This window comes from Pelobates fuscus, chromosome 12 (assembly GCF_036172605.1).
Source record: "Pelobates fuscus isolate aPelFus1 chromosome 12, aPelFus1.pri, whole genome shotgun sequence".
Taxonomy (NCBI): Eukaryota; Metazoa; Chordata; class Amphibia; order Anura; family Pelobatidae; genus Pelobates; species Pelobates fuscus.
Window position 1 is genome coordinate 34253473 of NC_086328.1, and position 23614 is coordinate 34277086.

The window sequence follows — 23614 nt, forward strand, 5'->3', positions numbered from 1 at the left end:
GATTATCCGCCAACAGTGGCTCCGACGAGAAGACAAAGGGGATCCAGAATCCGACTGAAAACCCTTCCTCCAACACCGCGGCGTTGCAGCGTTTAGGGTAGGCCTCGAGCCATGGCAACATCCTTGCCACGCTCACTGGGGTCCTCCCCTTTGGAACCATCTTCTCGGGACCCTGCCTTGGGGATGGACTGCTTCGCCTTCTTAAAGCATTGCATGGCGGGGTGAGCCCCCCCGCAATGCGAGCACTTGTGCTTGAACCTACAGGAGGAGTACCACCTGCAGTGGCTCTCATTGAAGAGCCAGCACACTCCTCTTTTCTGCCCAGCTGGGGCACCAGAGGAAGCTCCGGCGCCGGCTGCCCCTGGAAAGGACGCCGGACGACTAGGCGTCATGAGCCACAGGCTGCCATCCTGCGTGCTGAAGTCCAATCCAGGACACGCCGCCATCTTCTAACGGAACTGCTGGTCGTAACAGAACCAGCTCTGCCCGCCATACACCTTATACGCACCCCAAATCAGATCCAAGTACCCGAACGCCGGCGCCCTATCCGGACGGGTCAGAATACTTGCGAAAACCGCGAAACCCTGTAACCAATTCCCAAACGTTCGTGGGATTTGCTTACCCTTCTCAGGGTCCTGTGGCTCACCACGGCGTGGCTGATCCACAGAATCCCTGTCCGGGGAAACCAGGGACAGAAAGTCCACAAATTCCCCTTTAATAATCTTATCTCGCGTCTCCCCTGGGACATGCATGCCTAAGGGGGATAGTTCACAACCAGGTAGAGCGCGACGAATCCCCCCCCATGCCTGGGCCCTATCGGCTGGAGCCTCCTCCAGCACCCTGCGCACGTCCCCTGATTGGCTATGTGCATACCCTGGCAACCTATCTACCACTGACCTGAGCAAGCACAACAATTCCCTATCCGCAGCCTGCTCCTGCCCTGCGCGCCCTGCCCCCCAGCTAGGCTACCCCAAGTGCTAGCGCAAGCCAACTCACCGCTTACTGGAGCTGCCACGGTAGCCTGCTCAGGTTGGTGAGGTCTGGGAACCATCCTCCGGTCCAACTCTTCCTCATCTTCCTCCTGTGATCCGGATTCCGAGTCCTCCTGCAGCCTCCTCTGGCTGCTGTCTCTCCGCCATGTTGGACTCCTGTCCGGCAGTCCCCGAGTCCTGGGCTCTATTTGCTGCAGGGCATCCGCCCCCAGCCTTCTCCTGGGCTGTACAGCCCTCCGATCCCGGTCTTGGGCTCCCCCACGGCTCCCCTGGGGCTCCGGCACTGAATTTGCGCACACTTCCGGGTTCTCCGGTGGGGCCTGTGATGTCCGCACTGTGCGCCGTGCGTCCGTCACGTACGCGCCCCTTGTGACGTCCGGCGTCTCCACGCACCGCCTGGACGTCAGATGTCGATGCGTCACTTCCTGCCGGACCGGAAAAGAAGGAGGATTGCGAGAGCGCTCTTCCCGCGCTCCGCCATCTTGGGCCCGCCTTACCGCAGCTCTCACCACCCGCGGCTGCCTCCTCGAAGCCCGGGATCCGCCATCACCGTCTCCATGCTCCGGCGCCGGCTGCTGCCCGCTGGTCCCGGCCTCCGATCCACCTCCTCTACGCACCGGACTGGGAAAAAGGCAGGAAGGAGGCCTAGAACGCCTCAGCCTCTTCCCGCGGGCCAGAGAAGGGGTTTCCGCTACCGGCTGCTCCACTTCCATCCGGGCCTGGGGAAGGTCTGACATCAGCTCTGCCAGAGAACCGGATCCATTGGAAGCCAGATTGGCCTGCAGCACCCCCACCAAAGCCTCCCTTGACAACTCAGCCATCTTGCAGGGAAGGCCTTGCTTGCAACTAACTTAATGCACTGGAGTGAATGTAACTAAATCATCCTTTTTGTTTTTTTTGGACAGAAGAAGGCTAGAAGCTAAAGGGCTCTGAAACTGTGAAAACTGTTCCAGACTGCTCCTTCTGCACTGGTGAGTACCCTCCCTTCTGCTCTCCTTCTTATATCCCACCATATAGGCAACAATGTATCCCTCATACTCCCACCCCCTTACTGCAGGGCAGCAGTCATGCCTCCCCTTCCTTGCAGTCCAGAGGATATCTTTCTCACCCTGACACTATTTCACAATTTTATTCTGCCAGAGAATATTGGGGAATGTGACTATCAGGGTTTTAGAGGAAGTTGCAATACAAGATTGTAGATGTATTAATGAAAACAAATATGGAATAAAGTTCAGCTACAATTTGGCCCAATACAGCTATGTTTTGACTATCGCTGAACTGAAGAGTTTTTCCAAATCCGTGCAGACATTTAGCAGTTTATTTAAATTTTGGGTTTAAAGGGCTACTCAAGCCACCATCACCACTTCTGATTTCAGAAGTGGTCATGGTGGTAGGAGTCTAGATTTGCAGAGTTTTAGCTCTAAAGACTGCACATTCAGAGTTATTTGCAATTGTGTGCCCAGAGCTAGTTGCACCCCCAGTAATAAACAATATATCCATAAATAATTCCCACCGTAATAGACTCATGATTATAGTAAGTGTATACTTAATAATGCAAGGAGTCTAAATAACAAAAGGGGAGAACTAGAAGCATTAGCATGCACTAAGCAATATGACATAATAGGCGTAACGGAAACATGGTGGGATGAGACACATGACTGGGCAGGTAACTTGAATGGTTACACATCATTTAGGAAGGATCGAAAAAGAAATGAAATGTGGTGGAATATGTTTGTAAGTCAGCCATGAGTTAAGTCAAATATTAAGCAAGTGGAATGTGACAAACAAAATGTGGAAGCTTTATGGGTAGCTTTCTCTACTTGGGACAAAAGAAAGGACATCCCTTATTGGTTGGGATATGTCATAAATCACCTAATGTTAATATTGAAGAGGAAAAACAGCTGATTGGGAAAGCTGCACATCTGGGTAACACGTTAATTATTGGAGATTTTAACTACCCGGATATAAATTGGGATAGAGGGACTAGTAGTTCAGCCAGGGAATAAAAGGTTTTTAAATGTGTTAAATGACACCATGTCACAAATGGTACAAGCCCCAACTGGATCTGGTTATAACAAACCATATAGATCTTTTGACAAACATCCAAACACTTTTTTGGAATAAACACAAAAAAAAGCAAAAGAACACACGTGGTATACTAAAATATATAATTGTAAAAAGGCCAATTTCACTAAGATAAGAGCAGTTTTACAACATATTGACTGGCATAAACTCTTTCGTGAAAAAAAATCTGGGGATAAATGGACTATCTTCTAACAAACATTAAAAAACACTTCTCAGTATGGACCATTGGGTACTACATATAAAAGAAACAAACTGAAACTAATGTGGCTTAGTAGGAAGGTAAACCAATACATTAAAAAAAGGAAAAGATGATTTAAAACATATAAATCAGACAAATCAGAGGCATTTTATATAAGATATAAGGAAGTCAATAGTATATGCAAAAAGGCGATTAAATTGGTTAAATTAGAAAATGAAAATGTAATAGCCAAAGAGAAAAACCAACCCCCCTCCCACTCCTCCAAAAATTATGGGTCCGACAGTATTCACCCACAAGTACTTAAGGAGCTTAGTTTGGAAATAAGTGAACCTCTGTTTTTAATGTTTCAGGATTCTTTTATTTCAAGAATTGTACCGGAGGATTGGAGGAAGGAAGTTTAGTGCCTATATTCAAAAAGGGTTTGACATCTTTAAACAAAATCTCCTTTTGGGAGAATGTGTGTTACAAAAAAGTGTTTATAGTGAAAAAGGTGTATAGCACTGCTGTACACTGTGTGGATTTCCCTTTACTCCACACAAAATTTTACAGAAAGACAGAAATTGGTATATGAAAAACCTATACCTTTTTAAGTAGAGCGCTGTGAGAATTTTGGGGTTGCCCCTCAAGGTCTTGATCGGACCGTGCACGTCAAGTGTGTGTGTATATGTATGTATGTATATATATATACATATATATAAATAATATAGAAGATACAATATAGTGTAGATTGTAATACACTGTGGTAATTCAATTAAATAGCAGAATGGATCACTCACATTTCAAATGTATAGAAGTGAATTGGGACCTCCTCGTGCTCGAATGACACTGGATTCTAGCCGCGTGCGTTCCACTGCAGCTCTGGATGCGTTCCAGTATGCTTGCTCTCAGGAACCGATGTGAAGATCACGAAACGCGTTAGGCGGCATCTTCACATCGGTTCCTGAGAGCAAGCATACTGGAACGCATCCAGAGCCACAGTGGAACGCACAAGGCTAGAATCCATTGTCATTCCAGCACGAGGAGGTCCCAATTCACTTCTATCCGGCCGGCAAGAGAGTGATATTAACATCTTTGGACCCCCAGTCTGCAATACCTGGTATTATTGCTACTCTTATTTGGGACTGTTTTTCTACTAGTCTTTTATATATTTTTGTGTTTTGTCGACAGTTTATATGTACGAATAAATTTTCCAAATAGTACTCTGTCTGCTGCACTATATAATAGACTTAGTTATAAGGACTTAACAATCCCCTGTGGGATTCAAGGAATTTTATTTTAATTACATATTGTGTATTGATTCTGTATTTCATTTATTACAGAACCTATACTAGATTAACCCTTCAGAAGCCATTGACTCTACCTACCTTATACTATAGGAGGTTAGGATCTGACTAGCTGACACATCCTTATTCAAGAGGAATGAAGTACATCTTTATTCATTTATCAATATGCAATCTGTATTTCCATTTCCACTGAGTCCTGTATTTATTATTGATTTATTTCAAAGGGCATTTAACACAGTAAGGACTACTTTGTCTTTGTATATTTTCTCTGTCTGACTTTCCTAGAGATACAGTGTCAATCCAGACAGTCATCACCAGTGACGGCTGCAGGCAAGTGGCTCTGTCTATGGAGGATCCCGCTGTCTTGTGAGACATAAACTATAAGATAAGGACAGGGACTAATAAAAGTATTTAAAAAATTGGGCAGGCTTGATCGGCCAAATGGTTCCTATCTGCTGTCACATTCTACGTTTCTGTGAGATCCTCCATAGACCTCAATGATGTACAATCGCATATGGGCAAGAAAACAGCAGTGAGGTCTGCGCTTGGCTGAAAAGGACTCACCAGGAAAAATGGCTGCATCCACGAGGGACAGATTCAGGTAAGTAAATCTCAACCTTACCCGCCAACCCCCCCCAACCCCTCCACACCAGCCAACGAATCTACAGCAGCGATATTGCCACTTTAACTTCTGTGATTGGGAAAGTATTTGAAGGGTTACTAAATTTGACAGAGGTCCACAAAATAGGTTAGTGTTCAAGATTAAAGAAATTGGTCTAGATGAAAATTCTTGTTCTTGGGTAGAACATTGGCTAAAAGATAGAGTATGGAGAGTTGTCAATAATGGTAAATTTGTAAGCTTGACAAAACTGGTAAGAAATGTAACTCTGTAGAGTTCTGTTCAGTTAGTCTCTCCGAGACTTGTAGGTTGTAGCCGGCCCGGGCAGTACAAATTTACTCGATGAGGAGTCAGTAATGTATCAGATTCTTAGACTTTCACCTGGTGCTCGCTCTCCGTGCAACTGCTCAGTATGGCGGTCAAGCCTAGACCCCTATCCCCTTAGCCCCTAAACTGTTTTTCTGCTTTCTTCTGGATTAACAGCAAAAACGGATATCAGAAAGGCTGAAATTGATGGACACATGTCTCTTTTCAGCCTATGTAACTATGCAAACTCCATAGGTGTCTTCTCTGGCATAGTAAATTAAAGTATCATAATACTTTGTAACACATGTGTACTAAAACCTCTTGTAAATAGAGCACACTTTTAGAAATCCATATTATTACTGTTTAATGAATTAAACACAATTCTTTTCAACTGTAAACTCACTCCCTCTAGAAGGTAAGCTCGTTTGAGCAGGGCCGTCAACACTGTAAGTTTAACTTGTCATGTTGTAAATACTGGTCTGTTAGTCCACCCATTGTACAGAGCGGCAGAATTTGTTGGAACTTTATTAATAATAATTAAAGCACTGCACTCATTAACATTCTCTTGTATGTCTAATTGTATACATCATAATGGACTTATGTATTTTTTATGGCCATACAAGAAAAATTATAGATTCAGATCAAAATGTTTTACCTTGGTAGGAATCGGTCGCCATTCCACATGCGATGCATACACATATCTGTATTTTTTGCCATTGTAGTCATAGTTGATACGTGGCAACTCGATTCCTAAAAAAATATAAAAAAATATTTAAACATTTGGTATGTGCTGAGTCACAGATTGTGACCCCATTTTTTTTTAATGGAGACACTATAAAAAAAAAAACTTGCTGCATACCTTTTTTTGCCCAACATCCACTGCACATCTTAAAGGACCACTCTAGTGCCAGGAAAACATACTCGTTTTCCTGGCACTAGAGTGCCCTGAGGGTGCCCCCACCCTCCGGGTCCCCCTCCCGCCCGGCTCTGGAAAGGGGAAAAGGGGTAAAACGTACCTTTTTCCAGCGCTGGGCGGGGAGCTCTCTGCCTCCGATCCTCCTCCGTTCCGCCCCGTCGGCTGAATGCGCACGCGTGGCAAGAGCTGCGCGCGCATTCAGCCAGTCGCATAGGAAAGCATTTACAATGCTTTCCTATGGACGCTTGCGTGCTCTCACTGTGATTTTCACAGTGAGAATCACGCAAGCGCCTCTAGCGGCTGTCAATGAGACAGCCACTAGAGGATTAGGGAGAAGGCTTAACCCATTAATAAACATAGCAGTTTCTCTGAAACTGCTATGTTTATAAAAAAAATGGGTTAACCCTAGCTGGACCTGGCACCCAGACCACTTCATTAAGCTGAAGTGGTCTGGGTGCCTAGAGTGGTCCTTTAAACAGCAGCTCTTAACCTTTTTTTTTTCACAGCCCCAACGTATAAACATGGCATTAGCTTGAAAGATCCATTAGTCAACATAAAAATGAGCTCAATGACCGAATCTTCAAATGTAATAAAATTAGCATCAAGACACATGTCTTAAAGCATCTTAATTAGACTCTTCCAAATTATATTAAATTGAGGCCTGAGTTTTATATGGGATGTATATGTTCATTGGTTCCCAACCCTGCCCTTGCCCTGATCATGATATGCATTAAAACCAAAATTCTGCAATTATCTGCACTTTGTAGGTGGCAAGTAAATTTTAGCTAAGGGCCTTACATTTTGAGCCCTGTATATATCTGTGAGCTTTGAAGCTGGTGTTTAGTGAGTGAGTGTACAGAGAGATAGATAGATAGAGATCCATGTATATATTTAGATACCTTCACATAAGTCTTCTGGGTGGCACGCTATCTCTCCATTCTTGTCTTTTGTAGCTCTTGCCGTGGTCGTTGGAAGTTTCACTAGGTTGACTCCCACATCTGCATTCTTAGAAAACTACAATGTAAAAGTTAACAATCTCGTAAATGCTGATACATTGTTGATATGGATAATATTGATTAAGTGGATGCAAGTAATGGGCACATACAGTCTACTATATTCACTTCCTGTAAGCCTAGGGAAGACAATCCAGTTAAGGCTACAGAGGTTCCCACCTACTGTATCAGGTTCCTTCATAGATTACTGTAAAGGAGCTCCATCGGGTCCTATAACTACCAATATTAAACAATAAATGGTGCTTCCAGTAGGCATATAGCAGTCATGCTGTGTCTGCTATTAAAATAGACGTGTTTCATACTTATTAATGAATGGAAATGCTGGCTATTGGACATCAGTTTCTATCAGTCCCAGGTGGAGTTTATGGGATAGGTTTATTGAATACAGGAAACAAGCTACGATTCGCTGACAGGTGTACTTTCTGCTTTGGGAAAAGCTTAATGCCGAAAGCTGCCAACTATATGCTGTAAATGCAGGAATTTTAACACTGGACATCTTTTTATTTTGTTTGTGTCTCATTAATGCCTTAAAAATTGGGTCAACTCCAGCCTGGAATAATTTTTTTCCAATTTTAAAAACATAATATCACTAAAAGAAAACATTTATTGGCTAGTTTAATATGATCTTTACTGTCGCTCTAACAATGCTAACATCTATTGCTCCCGATGGAAAGCTGGTCAAGGTATGGCCTACCATTACTTCAAACCAATTTAAGTTGAACTAACCTTCTCTTCTTGTAATGGGATGACAAAACGCTTGCAGGTAGGAATGGAAGTCAACACAGCTTCTTCAGATAGATCCTTCTTTAAATTTGCTGCATAAAACATCTCGTACAAGCTATTGTCTTTATATGCGATAATATCAAAAACTATATGTCCCTCTTCTTCATATGCATTAATGTGATGGTAAGTCACCAAGGCATCTGTATAAAACTTCACTGGAACTGGCTTTTTGGTCCTTTTATCAATAATGTGGATCCAAGTCTACAAATGATGAGATACAATACAATCAATATGTGCAATGATTGATTTTTAGTTGCATACCAAGTTTATAAAAATCAATAAGTTGAAGAAAACCGAGCATTGTGAACATGAACAGAGTCAACAGAGGAATGAAACATGGGAGAGGAATGAACATTGAACCTAGGGTTGAATCTCACTGCAGGGTAGTCGCTGATTTAAAAAGCCCATAGACTGGACTGCAGTTTCTGCACCTCTTTTTCATATTAATAAAATTGACAGGTGCCACCTGGAGGGGAAAGAAACAAAATAACTAGAACAGAGACAGGAAGAGTCGCAGGACAAATTTGGGATATCGATGTAGAGGGGAGGAGAGAAAGAAGGCTCGAGAAAGGTGAAAAGAAGAAGAGGCAAAGGGGAAAGGGCTAGAAGAGAAAGAACATTTTAAATTAGAGAGCATGCCACTCAGATACTTGTCTTTAAAACTTTTTTACATTAAAGAAACACTATTTAGTAGATATGCACTAATGTCTGCATTTTATCTTTGGTTATATATCTAAAACAGATTCGTATTGCAAAATCTGAAGACCTCTTGTCTTCTTCTCCTTGAGACATTTCTGGTTTTAAACTGTGAGCTTGTAGCTTTCCAATTCATAGACTTGTCCATGAGTTGTAGTACAGATTAATGAAAAGTCATAGCCGGGCAAGTGAGGTCCTCGCCCTCGGACATGCAGCACGCAGGGCTACAATGAGCTCTGTGGACACGTGGTGACTTGGAGTAGAAGGCATGTTAGCTGTGTGGAGTCAATGTAAGTGGAAAATAACTCCCCAGCATTCTGGCTTGACAGCCTGGGAGATGTTTTGTAGTGATTTATAAAAGAGCTAATTTCAAACAGTATCTGCATTTTTTTGAGTGCAATTAAAATGAGATGATCCTGACACATAAAAGACTTCAGCACTTCTTTTAACCCCTTAAGGACCAAACTTCTGGAATAAAAGGGAATCATGACATGATGTCACACGTCATGTGTCCTTAAGGGGTTAAAGGAGTGTTCATTTAAACAGCTGCATAAGGAGTTGTAATGGATTGCTGGACCGGGTTAATCTTATCAGAGACACGTGACCATTGTAGTGTGGAGTATATTGAAATTGTGTAACACATGGCTTCTGATGAATGAATTGTTATTGTGTTGCCAAAACTAAATCCCACTAAAAGATAATGATTAAATTAGTCTGGAGCCGGACACACTGATCTTATATTGCTTGTAAACAAGATTCTGTGCAGGTGCTCTGGATAAATCCCGAGGAAGGTGAATTGTTGTATATGTAACATACATCCAGTGGTGTATCCTGGTTTTGTGCTGCCCTAGGCAGGACAAAACTCCGGCGCCCCCCTCCCACCCACGCCACCCTCACCCAACCCTCCCCCCCCCACCCGCGCCACCCCCACCGAACCCTTCCCCCGTCCCGCCTTCTAAATACACACACACACACATTCACTGACAAATACGCATACACTAGGTAACAGAAACACACTCACTAGCAGACACACACACAGTCTAACAGACACACACACAGTCTAACAGACACACACACAGTCTAACAGACACACACTTACAGACACACACACTGACATACACACACACTAACACACACACACACAGACCCACACACATACAGACACAGACATACACACACACACACACTAACAGACACACACACACTAACAGACATACACACACTAACAGACATACACACACACAAACACACACACAAACTAACAGACACACACACAGACCCACTAACAGACATACACACACTTACAGACATACACTTACAGACATACACACACACACACACACACTAACAGACATACACACACACACTAACAGACATACACAGACATACAAACACACTCAATCACTCACATATTTAATACATTTTTTTTTTTTTTAATTTAACCCCCCCAGCCTCCTTACCTTTGGGAAAGCTGGGGGGGGGGGATATCTGTCTCCCTGGTGGTCCAGTGGCTGCTGGGAAGTGCGGGTAGGTGGGCGGCCGGCGAGGGAGCACTTCCTCTGAGCGGTCTGCTCAGCTCCCTCGCGCGCCGCAGAGTGATGCTGGGAGGCGGAGCCGGAATATGACGTCATATTCCGGCTCCCAGCCTCACTCTGCGGCGCGCGAGGGAGCTGAGCAGACCGCTCAGAGGAAGTGCTCCCTCGCCGGCCGCCCACCTACCCGCACTTCCCAGCAGCCCGCCGGCCGCCCAGCATGCCTTGTTAGCCGCAAGGCATTTGCCCTGGGCATTTGGGGGCGGCTTTTTTTGCCGCCCCCTGAAAAATGCCGCCCAAGGCAAATGCCTTGTTTGCCTCGCGGCAAATACACCCCTGCATACATCATATGTAAAAACAAAATATACAGGAGCATGTGTGCAGCTGCAGGATGGTTTCAGTAAATTAATTACTAATATCACAGGGAATTCCTACTTTCCCTTAACTTCTTAAAGACTAAGGGTCGGTCAGATCCCTTTATTTTATGACGTTTTTGTGTGTCTGTGCCTATTAATCAACATATATGTATAGGGGACTGTGTGTATGTGCATACATTGATGTGTTTACGTGGGTAAATGTGTCTGCATAAATGTATAAGCCTAGTATCTACACGTGTGAGTGTCTGTGTATGATCATGTTTGTGTGCATGAATGTATGTATATGTGTAAGTTATCTTTGTTTGTGTATGTTTATGTATGTGAATTATTTACTAATTGTGTGTGTATCGTATATGTATGATGCATGTGCTTGTTTTGTGTGTGACAGTTTGCAGCTCATTCGGTGAGAGTCTGCAGCTAGTTGAGAATGGCTGGTGTAGTGTTAGTGTGGATAATGAGATATTTGTCAGAAAGTTTGTGTGGGAGAGTTTGGTTAAGTGTGTGTGTGAAGACAAAGTTGTGGCTTCCAAACATATGGCCATGGCTTCTAAGGTTTATGGTAAATCATCAACCCCCCCGACCAATACGAACATCATATGTTATTTGACATTAAAAGAAGAGCATATTTTTATTTAAAGGGAATGGAGCCATGTGTCCCAAGATTTAAATGAAAATGCCTTAATTTACAATAATAATACCTTTTCGTCATTGTTGAAGTCAATGCATGAAGCCCAGTTGACTCCCCGGAAAAAGGCAGTTGCCATTTTCAAGATGTCTAATTTTAATGGTTGCTCTATAAAGATGATATAGTTTTCAGTCATTCCAAAGCTGTGGTAGTAGCTGGGGCTTAGAAGATGATGGGCTTGGATGGAGCAGAGAACTTCAGCATTTTTCAAGGGGGACTTCTTTTCGTTATCTAAGAGAACCAGAGCATTTTAAAGTATCTGATGAAGTATTTCAGAATGTTAATACATGTATGACACATAAGAGATGTACGCAGTCTTCAACACAAAAGAAGCAATGGACTACTAACTTGATGATGTCAAATAACACAGCTAGCTAAGGATCGAGGTCAATAATCCAAACCAACAGAATGACCAGATAGTACTTATCTTTGTATTCAAAGGCTACACATTCTTTTCAAAATATTGTCAATACCAAAAAGCAGCTCCTTATCTACTTGAAGACTTCAAATGCTGTAGACCAGGGGAAGGCAACCTTTGACACTCCAGATGTTGTGGACCACATCTTCTCTGATGCTCTACCAGCATTACGGCTATAAGAACATTATGGGAGATGTAGTCTACCACATCTGGAGTGACGAAGGTTGCCTACCCCTGCTGTAGACTATATTTCTGACATCTTTGTCACCAAAGGTTAAACGTTTGAAATACAGAGATTTCCCATAACTATGGAATGTTTCCTTACGTTATGAAGATTTTAGTAATTGTCAAAGTTTCTCAAAAACAATCAACATTTAGGAAGGAAAATAGCTAAAACGTATTAACTCGAACCAGTCTTCATGAACCACCAATAATAAAGAAGCAAGAAAATACTTGCTAAAACTCAGATATTGGTGGTTCTCGAAAATTGGTTTGATTAAAAAAAAAATTCAAACTTCTTTTCCTAAGTACTATTTCAAAGTCATATTTCATAGACTTGGTCAATCAGCTGCAGTATTATGCCATTTGTAACCCAGATATTGGCTTTAAAAATGAAATCTCTATTCATATAAATGTAGAGTCCTTAGTGATGTATCTTACCTGCAGAAGCAGGAGGAATCTTAAACACAGTATATTTTGTCTTCCCTTTGTCACCGATTGATGTTCCCATGTTTAATGTGTTCCCAGCGCTGTCATAGTGGGGGTGAGAGGTCGCTAAATTCACTGTTACATATTTCAGATAATCTACCTGCAAAAATACATTTATACCAGAGTAAAGCAATGTAAGGCTTTTAGAAGTAAGACATTTGCATAGCACTAATTTGTATATTGTCAGGGATAGGAGAAAGGGGCAGGATTAGAGTATGATGAAGTTGGACAGGAGCAGAGGTAGGAGAAGGGGGCAGGATAGTGGGGAAGTATGACAAGAGCAGATGGTGTAGGATGGGAACAGATAGAATTAAAAAGGGAGTTTGACCTGGAAGAGAAGCAGAAGTAGGAGAGGTGAGGGAAAGGAGGATAAAGAAGGACAGAAGATGAGGAAGCAGGAGGATCAAGAAAGGAGGATGAATAAATATATATATAAATATATAGAGCTCGCCTAGGCAACCTTTGGCAATCCAGATCTTGTGGTCTACATCTCCTATAATGCACTTATGGTCACAATGCTGGCATCATGGGAAATGTAGTCCATGACATCTGGAATGCCAAAGGTTGCCTACGCCGGTGATAGAGGATGCAGCATTTCAAAAGGACAAGAAAGACTGTATGTTTTTGCTGATGTACAGGGTATATCTTTAAATAATCTTATTGGCCTTTCCTTGTAATTCCTTTCCAGATAAATGATAGTCTGGCACTCAGTAACCTAATATTAGCTGTACTTTTTGATGTATCTTATTTGGCACAAACGGATCCGAGTAGTGTGACGGAATTGTGGGTTTCAACATCAGCTAATAAATGCCAGTGACCTTAAGTGAGGTGAACTGAGCGCACACATTCCTGGCACACAGAGGGATGCCGAGTTTCCCATGAAGTGTATAAATAATTGTAGAAACGTTTCTCGTCTTTCTGTAGTATTCAGTATGAATGGTGTGTTTATATAGAACATCAGCTTCTTACATGACCTAAGTCTGATTTGTTGCTGCAACAGGTTTGAAGGAACACTCCACTGATTTTTTTTAAATGTATTTGTTTTAACTCTTTAGTAGATATACCAAAGAAAACCGCATGCATTTCTTCGCCTTTTTTTTCTTCTTTTTTTTTCTTTGAGGAAGTGGGGGACATGAAAAAACAGCTGGCAAAAGATGAAGACCTTGTATCTGCAGCCATTGCAAGCCCTATTCTTTTTCCTTGGCACCAGTGCCAGTAGATGTTTTCTAGCCCGGCACGCCTGCCACATCCGTTAGCTTTGAGGAGTGGAAGAAACCTCCTTTTGAGTGACAGCCAGGGAGCTGTTTCAGCTCAGCATGACAACCATCCTGCAGCCCCGCAACTCCCCCTATGAACCAGTGGGGGATATCCCGTTCCCCACTGGAGGCACTTACAGCTCCCCTGCAACAGAATCTCCAGGTGGCTCGAACACTGCATGGCATGCCCAAGATGGCCGCTGCACCTCAACATACTCCCCTATTGGAGAGTTCATCACTTCGGACTTGGAGAGAACATTTTGACACACGCTTTGAACAGCTATGTCAGGAGTTCTGGAGGCGAAACGAGAGCCAAAGCCCTACCGCCAGGGCTGGATTAATATGATGGAGCTGCAGCTCCAGGCCCATGCCTATGGAATAGGCCTGTGGATTTAAAAAAAAAAGACATCTTTATTTATTTTTAACTACTCTTCACATGGCTTTGCACACTATGAAAACAATGTGGCATGTTCCCTTTCTTCTACACTTACTACATACACCTTTTCTCTGCCCAGACTGTATAACAGGAGCCTTTGCCTGCTGGTAAGAAGGTTAGGAGAGGAGTGGGCCAGCGAGTGCTAGTGGACAGCCCTTAGAAAGCGTTGAGCAAGCAAATCATTAGACGCATTTATGCCAATCTCAGGGTGCTGTTTGCCCTTGGTTGGTCATTCTGCATGATTGGCAGGCAGTCTGACGTGCATTCACGCCTCGCTAAGCATCTAATTCTTTGTGCAGACTTTTTGGGCATGTTCAGCCTTTTGTGCGGTTCTGGTTACATGATTCACATCAATGGTCCACCCTTTTACCCGCCCACCAACATCCTGCTTCTAGGTCAAGTAACCCGAGCATAAGGAATAGGGAGGTCACTGGCACTTCAGAAATTCATAACCGCAATAGGGGCCAAGACAAAGGACACGATCTGGACAGAGCAAATCACAGGGTACAGGAGGGGAAAGGTGAGGTCAGGAATCTAGGGTACGGCCTTCCCCAGTTTTCACCGCCTTGTAGATCTTCAAGACAAGTTCCTACAGCACAGACTTGGTGCCAGGCTACTGGATCGCTATCAGTGGACAGGGAGATGACAGGAGTGGCTGAGACAGGTGGCAATCGGCAGCCCCAAGGATGACATCGCCTGGGGGTTCGGATGGTGAGTCCCAATATACACCACAATCGGGAGGCCTACTTGAAAGTCTAAAATCTCTAGTTAATACTTGGAGTGCAGTTGAGTGCCAGAGTAAGGGTTTTGGACAGGTGTGGTATCCAAGGGGTTGGGACTCAGTTTGGGTGCTAGTGTGGGGCTGGGGGAAAGGTTAGAAGGGGCAGACGTTGTCTTCACATCAAGAACAGCATCATTGGTATCCGAGGAAAATGAGAGGATGGAACTAACAGGTTGTATTCAGATACGGATAGGCAGAATGTGCATGTTCCTTTTATTTATTATTATTATTTATTTATTTATTAAAAATTCTTAAGAAAACGCAGTCTTATTACCCATAGGGTCTCGATGCGCATACCAGCAATAAAAACAGACAAAACAATATCCAGCAAAACCACAGCATTATAATCACATGCATTTGAACCAAGTTAAAAATTTCATGTAATCCCATACGCCTGAGCAAATAAAACTGTTTTTAAGCTCCGGCGGAATTTCAGTAGATCATTCTCAAGTCTTAATGTCAGGGGCAGGGAGTTCCAAAATTGCGCTCCCTGAACATCACTCGTTCTCCCTCCGCACTTTTTCTTTTTAAAATTTGGAATCTTCAATAAGGCTAAATCAGCCGATCTCAAGGATCGACTGGGAGCATAGCGTGTGAATTTATCCTTCAGATAGTCTGGTCCCATACCATGGATTGCCTTATATACCAAACAACCATTTTTAAACAGAACCCGTTCACGGGTTCACGGGCCAGTGGGCGCTCATATTAAGCCTGACAGAAGAGAAAATATTTGGCGTGGGGAATATGTCGACATATTCACTAGATGAGTATATGGATGTAAGTGATGAAGATAGAAAGGATTCAAAAAAGGAGGAGGAATTGAGGAGACAGAGGTATCAGAGGATACCGAAGTCTTTCGGTAATTGGCTAAAAACTTTTGGCATACTTCCTGGCATCATAGGGGGAAAAAAACCTGAGAAGTGTACACAGTTATTCTGTTACATCAATGCAATTTGGGAGGCATATCGTACCTATGGTGCTTCAGCTTGCTGGAGGTATGATGAGCAATTTATATGAGTACATGCAGGACCTGCTCAACACAATAAAGTTTAGCTTTAGGGTTCACCAGCAGGGGAATGCAACATCTCTAAGGGCCCGTTTACAATCTTGTCGTTATATTTTACTCGTTAACCGCTACTCGCTAAAATGCCTTTTGCTACTTTTAGTAGCGATGGGGAGTTACAAGCTGCCACTAATGAAAGCCAATTGCAGCCACTAATCTCTACATAGCGATTGGCTTTCAACTGGTCATGTTGCAATTCATTAGCAACTGACACTAACAATCAAAACTCAACACCAGCCTCTTGTCTAGCGCAAAATGCATTGTTGCATGTGAAGTCAAAAATCCTTGCACCGGCCCTGTATATATATATATATATATGGGTGTTTGTGTGTTTTTGTATCTCTAAATGGCAGGGATCATACCTTTTCTAGTGTTTCCAAGGTCGAAGGATCAATCTTCCTGATAAAATTGGTTTCAGATGAGGCATAATAATCATTCCCATAGTTTATAATGTTGATAAGGCAATTATCTGTGAACTCAGGCACCACGTGTGACAGGTAAGTGAAAGCTCTGCAAAGTACAACTTAATCAGTAGATCTGGACACAGAACCTCCCCATCATAATAATGGTTAATGTTTTAGGTGAGTCATGGGGTTATACAAGCTAGACATTTATTCACAAAGCATTACATTGAAGAAAGTTAATAACATACCATGCAAAAATAGCATTAGAAAAAATAACATAATTATTATTGATTTAATATTTTTTTTAGCTCACGTAATATCAATTACATGTTACAAACCAGCTGTCAATTCACCACATCACACAGAGAATAAACACTGCGGGCAAAATTTGTCCGCCTCTATTATTTCAGTAAATGTCTGCGCTGAGCATTATTACATAGCTGTTGCTTTGGGATTAGGAGTATATTGTTTTAACTTAAAGAGGCGGTCTATGCACCATACCAATACAATTCATTGTAATGGTTATGGTGCTATAAGTCACGTATGTGGGGGCATCCCACACACCAGAAGTATATATTTCGGTGAAGTTCTCCCTAGCACCCATAACCTCTAAACTAAAAAAATAAAAATAAAAAGTTTGCTTTTTTTTTAAATTCAAGAAGCATCTGAAGTTGAAGCCGCTTTCTTGTGATTGGATAATGCATACAAACAGGAAACAGACTGGAAACCAAGTCGGAAATAACTCATTTTCACACTCAGTAGCTAAAGTCAAAGGTAAACTTAAAGTGCCACATGCACAGTCCGGGGAATTTGCAGAATTTGCAATGACCCCTGACGGTGACATCATACTTGAGGGTCATGGTGGCCGAGGGGGAAAGGTAAAGGTGAGACTTACTTACCTGCACGTGTCCCTCGTGGGCGCCGCCATCTTCCTCTGGTGGATCCTCCTAAGCTCCTAGAGTACAGCATTTAGGTCTACAAGTTGTAATCCTCCATACAACTTTTCAGAGGAGGGGCGGAGGTGACAGTGCCGCTTTCAAATCTCCTGAATTAATTTGGAATTACTCCTTTTCAATGATCACGTTTGCTCAGTTGCGGTCAAACATATATGTCATAAGCAGGGCAAGGGAGCAAAAATTGTGTTTATCAGAACATATAAAATTATCACATACACTATGGTATGGTATGTTATTAGCTTATTGCGCAGTTCCAATCATCATCCCAGTCTCATCTTGGGTGGGATTCACCAAACAGTGCACCAACGAACACTTTCAACAGTGCACCAACGAACCTTATATATATATTTTTTTTAATTTTACGTTTTTGGTCATAATGATATTATATTCATATCATCCTATTTAATTATTATTATTTTATAACTTACATAGCACCAAAGAATTCCGTAGCTCTGTACAATGCGTATTTAATGCATTAAAACATGAAGACTAACTATTTAATGGTTTCCTCTCTCGTTCCCTAGATTTACTAGCCTTAACAGAAACATGGCTCTTCCCCTCTGACACTGCTTCCCCTGCATCTTTATCCTTTGGTGGTCTTCAACTTACCCACAACTCAAGACACTCTGAATGTAAAGGTGGTGGTGTAGGGTTTCTACTCTCACTTCACTGCTCCTTCAAACTTCTACCCACCCCCTCATCCCTCTGTTTCCCATCATTTGAAATTCATTCAATTCACCTTTTTAAACCCTTCTATGCTAACATTGACGTTATTTATCGCCTCCCTGGTCCACCTCTCCTCTTCCTTGACCACTTTGCTGCCTGGCTACCTCTCTTCTAATATTCCATCCCTAATTCTCGAGGACTTCAATATTCTCATTAACCCACCTCTTGACCTCAGCAGCCTCTAAACTACTTTCAATTACTTCCTCCCTTGGGCTATCGCCGTGGGCTAATTCTCCCACCCATGTAGCTGGCAATACCCTCGACCTCATTTTCTCTTATGCATGTACAGTGTCTATTATCTTCAACACTCCATTTTCTCTCTCTGATCACCACCTCTTTTCATTTTCCTGCGAGTACCCCCCAAACACAACAACCTTAATCTAACCCCCCTCAACTCTGAAGGAACCTTAATTCTACTGACCTCCAGCAGCTGTCAGCTGATATTGATTCACAACTGCTATCCAGCCCTTCCCTCTGCTGTCCCTCACTGGCCATCTCCACATATAACACTACCCTTACCTCTGCCTTGAACACTGCAGCCCCGCTCCAAACATGCACCTCGCGGAGGACACGCCCCCAACCGTGGCATACTAAATCAACCTGCTACCTGCAAAGATGCTCCTGTTGTGCTGAACGTTCCTGGAGAAAGTCTCACACCCAGTCAGTCATATTTTTCCTTTCTTATGAGTTCATGCTCCCGCAATCCCAGGCATCCATTTGAGACCTTTAACTTTCTTCTTTGCCCTGCTGTGGCCACCCCCCCAAACTAACCTTACAGCCGATAGCTTTGCATGTTACTTTACCGACAAGATTGAAGGAAAGAATTCGCCCCACCTTGCCGTTTTCTTTCTCAACCACACATAGATCATGCCTTTCCTACCCTTCAGACTTTCTCCCAGGCTACTGAACAAGAGGTGGCTGCGCTTCTCCTTTCCTCTTGCCCCACCACTTGCCCGCTTGAACCTGTGACAACTCACCTTATCAGATCTCTCTCCCCTTGTCTTGTGACTTCCTTAACACACATCTTACACTGCTTTCTCTCTTCTGGCGTTGCCCCAGCCGACCTTAAACATGCCACTGTAGTACCTATCCTGAAACAAACATCTCTTGACCCATCCACCCCCTCTAACTACCGTCCCATATCCCTGCTCCCTTTTCCCTCAAAGCTTCTGGAAAGACTTGTCTTTATCTGTATGTCTCACTTCCTCAATTCCAACTCTCTCCTTGACCCTCTTCAATATGACTTCCGTCCTCTCCACTACTGAGACTGCTCTTATCAAAGTTGCTAACAACCTAATTGCAGCTAAATCCAAATCCATACTAATTCTTCTTGACCTCTCTGCTGCCTTTGACACTGTTGATCATGCTCTCCTTCTTCAAACTCTTCAGTCACTCGGTCTCTGTGACTCTGTCCTCTCATGGTTTTCCTCTTATCTCTCCCAACGCTCATTCAGTGTCTCCTTTTCATATAATACCTCCTCCCCTCGTCCTGTCTCGGTTGGAGTCCCCCAAGGATCTGTCCTTGGTCCCCTTCTATTTTCTCTTTACACTGCCTCTCTTGGCAAACGTATTACCTCATTTGGATTCCCCTATCACCTCTACGCTGATGACACCCAGTTATATCTCTCCTCCCCGGAACTCTTCCCTGCCGTGCTGCAACGTGTCACGGCTTGCCTTTCTTCCATCTCTGACTGGATGTCCTCCTGCTTTCTGAAACTCAATCTCTCTAAAACTGAGCTCCTCGTCTTTCCTCCTCCCAATACTGATCCTCCTCTTTCGCTCTCCCTTCAAGTTAGTGGTATCCACATCAGTCCACCCTTGCAAGCACGCTGTCTTGGTGTCATACTTGATTTTGGCCTCACCGTTGAGCCTCACATCCAGTATGTTGCCAAATCCTGTAGATTCCATCTTAAAAACATAGCCCGCATCCGCCCCTTTCTTACGCAAGATGCTACTAAAGAGCTTGTCCATGCTCTAGTAATTTCCCCCATGGATTATTGTAACCCTCTCCTAATTGGACTTCCCAGACTGATTTTCCCCTCTAAATAATAGATACAATAGGTGGAACGTCTTTGGCTCTATAAAAAGAAATAATATAACATAATACAATATTGTCAGAACAAAGTTAAGTATGGTTATTGCAGGTAGTGGTACTCAAAAACACGGAGCCAAATCTTAGCATTCTATGTTTCTATATTGCTCTCATGGGTAGCATAGTGGGACTCTTAGCAGGACGTCCCCATACCTCTTCTAGTTGATCCTTATCAAATCTGCAAGGCTGCTGGTATAATGACAGATCCAGAGATATTTCTGTTGTATAAGGCTTTTATTGAGCAGATCGGATCTACAGAAGAACCAAGTTTACAATCTTTTATCCAGTTTGTACTTTATTTGGACTTTTTTATACTTATTAGAAATTCCATTTTAATATTTTCATTATTCTTTGCTCAATAAAAACCTTATCTGACAGAAATATCTCTGGATCTGTCATTATACCAGCAGCCTTGCAGATTTGATAAGGATCAACTAGAAGAGGGATGGGGACATCCTGCTAAGAGTCCTACTGCGCTACCCATGAGAGCCATATGCTAAGATTTGGCTCCATGTTTGTGAGTACCACTACCTGCAATAACCATACTTAACTTTTTTTCTGAAAATATTGTACTATGTTATATTATTTCTTTTTATAGAGCCAAAGACGTGTTCCACCTATTGTATGCATTATTTATGATTTTTTGAGTGGTGTAAGGGGTTTCCACTCATGTGGTTTGTAACATTTAGTGTTACCACACATACCCACAATCTGTGAATTCCACTATCACTATTGTATACTGATTTTCCTCTCTAGTCAGTCCTCTCACGCTTCACCCCTCTGTCAGTCCTTATTTTGGCTTCCTGTATCTTATATGAGTCAATTCAAAGTACAAGCCCATAAATATAAAGCATTGAACAATTCTAGCCCCTCTTATAACTTTTCACAGATCCATAGGTATGCCCCTTCTCAGTCTCTCCTCTCTGCCCTTGACCTTCTCCTGTCCGCTGCTCGCACCCGTACGGCCAACTCACGCTTGCAGGACTTCTCGCGGGCGGCTCCCTTCCTATGCAATAGCCTGCCTACTATGATCAGACTCTCCCCTAGTCTTGCATCTTTTAAGAAGTGCCTTAAAACCCATTTCTTTAGGAAAGTTTATGGCCTCCCAGAGTAACCTCTACCTCATATATCTGTCTCTTGCTCTCTCCTAATGGGCAACACTCTACTCTCTCCTCCAGCTCTGCTTCACTCCCACCTTATTTGATTGATATTTCTTGTCCTAACATGTCTTATACCCCACCTCCTATAGACTGTAAGCTCGTTTGAGCAGGGCCCTCTTCAACCTATCGTTCCTGTAAGTTTTCTTGTAATTATCCTATTTATAGTTAAATCCCCCCTCTCATAATATTGAGAAACGCTACGGAATCTGTTGGTGCTATAAAATGGCAATAATAAATAAATAAAAGACATCATAGAGACGAATGGAACATGGAAACCCTACACTTCCTTAAGAGTATGTCCTGCTTGCTACAGCTCCACCTACTGTTCAATCTGCCAAACATACACTATGACAAATGATTTTGGCACACCAAATGTATGTACTTAAAATGTATTTCTAAGGTTGATCTCAAATACCAGTTAATAAGGTCAGTGTGCATGTTGGGTGTGTAATAATTAATTGAGCCAGGTTTATGAGCTAAGATACTGCATGAAGCAAATAGTATTAGCCACAGAGGAAGTATCAGTTTACTTACTTTGAGAATATATTTTTGCAGGGATCTGGGTAAGCCATGGTGCCAAATTCTGAAACCACTATCCTATTGGCCTCCATATTAGAGTTATAGGTATCGCTGCGTAGGAATTTACTTCTGTAGTAAACTTCACCTGCCAATTAGGAAAGCAGATTGTGACTTCACATAAATCAGATATATTTACAATTCAAATTGTAATTGTGTAGTCACGATTATAAATTTGCATTGAGTGCAGTTGTTTTTGGTTGAAATCGTTGGGAATTTTTGGGAGTTTAGACCGGTGACTGAGTTAATATTCTCTGACAGGTTATTCCGCACTTTTGGAGTTATGCATGAGAAAGCTGGGGGAGATTTATCAAAGTCTTGCTAACATTTTTACATCTCAGTTTTGGCCAATTGTTGGCGAAATTTATTACATCTGTCAGTTTTTTCATTTGTTCATTCTTTTGCTCCCTGTCATTTTTTGAATATATGTATATTCGGAGACAGAACAAATTTAGCAATCTTTCAGCCACTTTTACAACAAAAAAATATGTTCTGTTTTATTTTTCGTTTTTCCACCATTTTAAGTTTTGAGATCTTCCGAGATGGAACTGTCTGTAAAAATTGGCAGAATTTGCTACAAAGAAACCTGTCACTTTTTAGACGAATCTTAGAAGACTTTAATGAGTATGATCAACATGAATGGAATGGAACAAAGTGTGACGTTTCAATGCACTTTGATAAATATCCCTCAATGAGTTTAAAAAACAACATACATGTATATAGTTCAGAACTGGGACACCTCCAAATAAATGAATGCAATGTTCCTGCTGATTACTTTACAGTGGAGAAATTACCAAGGACTCCGTGAACAGGGGCATACATATACATATGTATATACAAAAGGGTTATAATTCATTATTTTATTTTCAGTAATAAAGATGATGACAGCTTTAAGAACTATATATTTGCATAATAGCGTATGATATGTATGAAGATTTACTTCTACTTAATTTGAAAAGCCAAGACTTACCATCTTTGAAAGTGAAACTGTGTAGCAAGGCCAGGCCATCAAACCAGTGATTATAGGACATGTCCCCTACAGTGTGTTTTCCAGGGCCATTGCGTAGTAATGTTCCCTGCAGCCATTTTGGTATATGTCCTGTGATGTAAATAATATATCAGGTTAGAATAGTACTATCACCTATTTTGCTGAAGTAAAACATCTTGTGCAGGCGTTCTGAAAGAAAGGTATGACTGCTATTCTTCAAATCCGTCTTTATAAGTGAGTTACTATAACAAAAAAAAGCCTTTGTACATTCAGTTGTAATTAGAGGACCACCATTTATGTAAATGTGCATAGAGATTTGGAATAGTGTTCAAGTAAATTTTTATTTTTTATTTTATTTATTGTATGGTTTGGGGCTGACGTGTACTATGTTCATTGCGGCCACCTAGGAATAGTGGGAGTTTGAGCGCAGGGCTTAATTTTGCATGCCTGTAATAAGTGGCGCTCCTAATATTTAGTCATTCTGTTGTTTCCGTGATACAAAGTATTAGTGTCCGTTTAGCAGAACACTAACTTATGTTAGAAACGAAGACCCATTTCCATACA

At 42.4% G+C, this 23614-nt stretch overlaps 1 protein-coding gene across 1 annotated transcript in view; it reads right to left on the reverse strand.

Annotated features, from left to right (window-relative positions):
* The window catches only part of BCO1 (beta-carotene oxygenase 1), a 35287-nt gene that overhangs the window by 5890 nt on the left and 5783 nt on the right, over window positions 1-23614 (reverse strand). Inside the window, exons 2-9 of the mRNA XM_063437227.1 lie at window positions 23033-23161; window positions 22021-22150; window positions 16511-16658; window positions 12565-12712; window positions 11500-11717; window positions 8140-8397; window positions 7300-7414; window positions 6140-6234 (exon numbers count right to left, since the gene is read on the reverse strand). Of these exons, the coding sequence (XP_063293297.1) occupies window positions 6140-6234; window positions 7300-7414; window positions 8140-8397; window positions 11500-11717; window positions 12565-12712; window positions 16511-16658; window positions 22021-22150; window positions 23033-23161 (1241 nt within the window). The remainder of the gene's footprint in view (window positions 1-6139; window positions 6235-7299; window positions 7415-8139; window positions 8398-11499; window positions 11718-12564; window positions 12713-16510; window positions 16659-22020; window positions 22151-23032; window positions 23162-23614) is intronic.